Here is a 1,555-nt window from a genome sequence, read left to right on the forward strand (position 1 = left end):
GTGGGTGTTTGCGTGTGTGCGTGCGTGCGTCAGCGTGTGTTTGTGTATGTGTGTGGGTGTGGGTGTTTGCGTGTGTGCGTGCGTGCGTCAGCGTGTGTTTGTGTATGTGTGAGGGTGTTTGCGTGCGGGCGTGTGCGCGTGTTCGCGTGTTCGCGTGCATGCGTCTGTGTGGGTGTGTGCGAGCGTGCGTGCGTTTGCTTGCGTATGTGCTTGCGTGTATGCGTGCGTACGTCAGCGTGTGTTTGTGTGATACCGAACATTTCTCCCACATCCAACCTTTCTCACACATTGCCTCTCTTTCTCTCTCTCTCTCTTNCTCTCTTCTTCTCTTCTTCTTCTTCTCTCTCTCTCTCTCTCTCTCTCTCTCTCTCTCTCTCTATCTCTGTCTCACACACACACACACATCTCATATATCACATACATATCAATCTCCCTCTCTCTCGTACACAGGTGACGACGGCCCTCACAAGCGCATCCGCACTGCCTACACGCGCCAGCAGCTTCTCGAACTCGAGAAAGAATTCCACTTCAATCGCTACCTGACGCGGAAGCGACGCATCGAGATCGCGAAGACGCTGACGCTCTCCGAGAGACAGGTCAAGATCTGGTTCCAAAATCGCCGCATGAAATGGAAGAAGGACAACAATCTGCCGAACACGAAGGGAAAGAGCACGCCGCAGAAGCGTCGGTCGGCGAGTCCCGCAAACCAGACGCAAAACTCGGACGATTCGATGCAAAATGCGATGAAGTACTCGCCGTGCGGTGTCGCTGGGACGCCAGGCGCGCTCCCGGCATTTCTCACCTGACGCGTTCAGCGACATCTATCGGCGAGGAAGGAAACCAGGAAGAGTGACAGTGCGTGAGGTGTGATCGTAGACGGCTTACTCTTCCGTTTTTTGACCGGATGACGTCATGAGGAAGACTCGCCCGCGATCTCCGCCGTGCAAGTACCACTCGCTCCGACAGAACCGCGTCGATTCCGCGCCCGCCTTGCTCTGCGATAAACAAACATTTGCGAATGATATATCACCATTCGACTCGACCGGCGCGCGCGCGGCCGGACAGATATATGGGTAACCGGGCCTTTGTTTTTTTCTCATTTTTTGTACTTTACGACCCGCGTCTTCGCTACACAGGGGTCATGTCCGCCGGTATGCGACGTACCCTCGCCGCCGCCGCTAGCTGACCTTATATATATATATATATATATATAAGGTTATGCTGCTCTGTAGAAGACGCTGGCATTTATGCACTATATAATATATAGTGCATATTACAGTGTCTTCTACAGGGCGGCATGACCTACAGTAGACCATAGTTATTCACTACTTGCGCTCGTGGCAATCTCTTAACGATGCGAGTCCGACTACAGTCATTAACTAATTGCATTTCCCCTTCACGTACAAGTTTTGCGAAGAGCTCCGAGGTCGCTTTACATATACTATATGAGTACATAATTGTTACAACCCGCGAGGTAAGCGAGCCATCTATAGATAATATATATATATATATATATATAGATAATATATATATATATATATATATATATATATAT

At 50.1% G+C, this 1,555-nt stretch overlaps 1 protein-coding gene across 1 annotated transcript in view; it reads left to right on the top strand.

Annotated features, from left to right (window-relative positions):
* The window catches only part of LOC106806576 (homeobox protein Hox-B4-like), a 7,864-nt gene extending 6,317 nt beyond the window's left edge, over positions 1-1,547 (top strand). Inside the window, exon 2 of the mRNA XM_014808568.1 lies at positions 451-1,547. Coding sequence (XP_014664054.1) covers positions 451-806 — 356 coding nt within the window. The 3' untranslated portion in view covers positions 807-1,547. The remainder of the gene's footprint in view (positions 1-450) is intronic.
* The last annotated feature ends 8 nt before the right edge of the window (positions 1,548-1,555 follow it).

The sequence above is a fragment of the Priapulus caudatus genome, unplaced genomic scaffold (assembly GCF_000485595.1).
Source record: "Priapulus caudatus unplaced genomic scaffold, Priapulus_caudatus-5.0.1 Scaffold168, whole genome shotgun sequence".
Taxonomy (NCBI): Eukaryota; Metazoa; Priapulida; class Priapulimorpha; order Priapulimorphida; family Priapulidae; genus Priapulus; species Priapulus caudatus.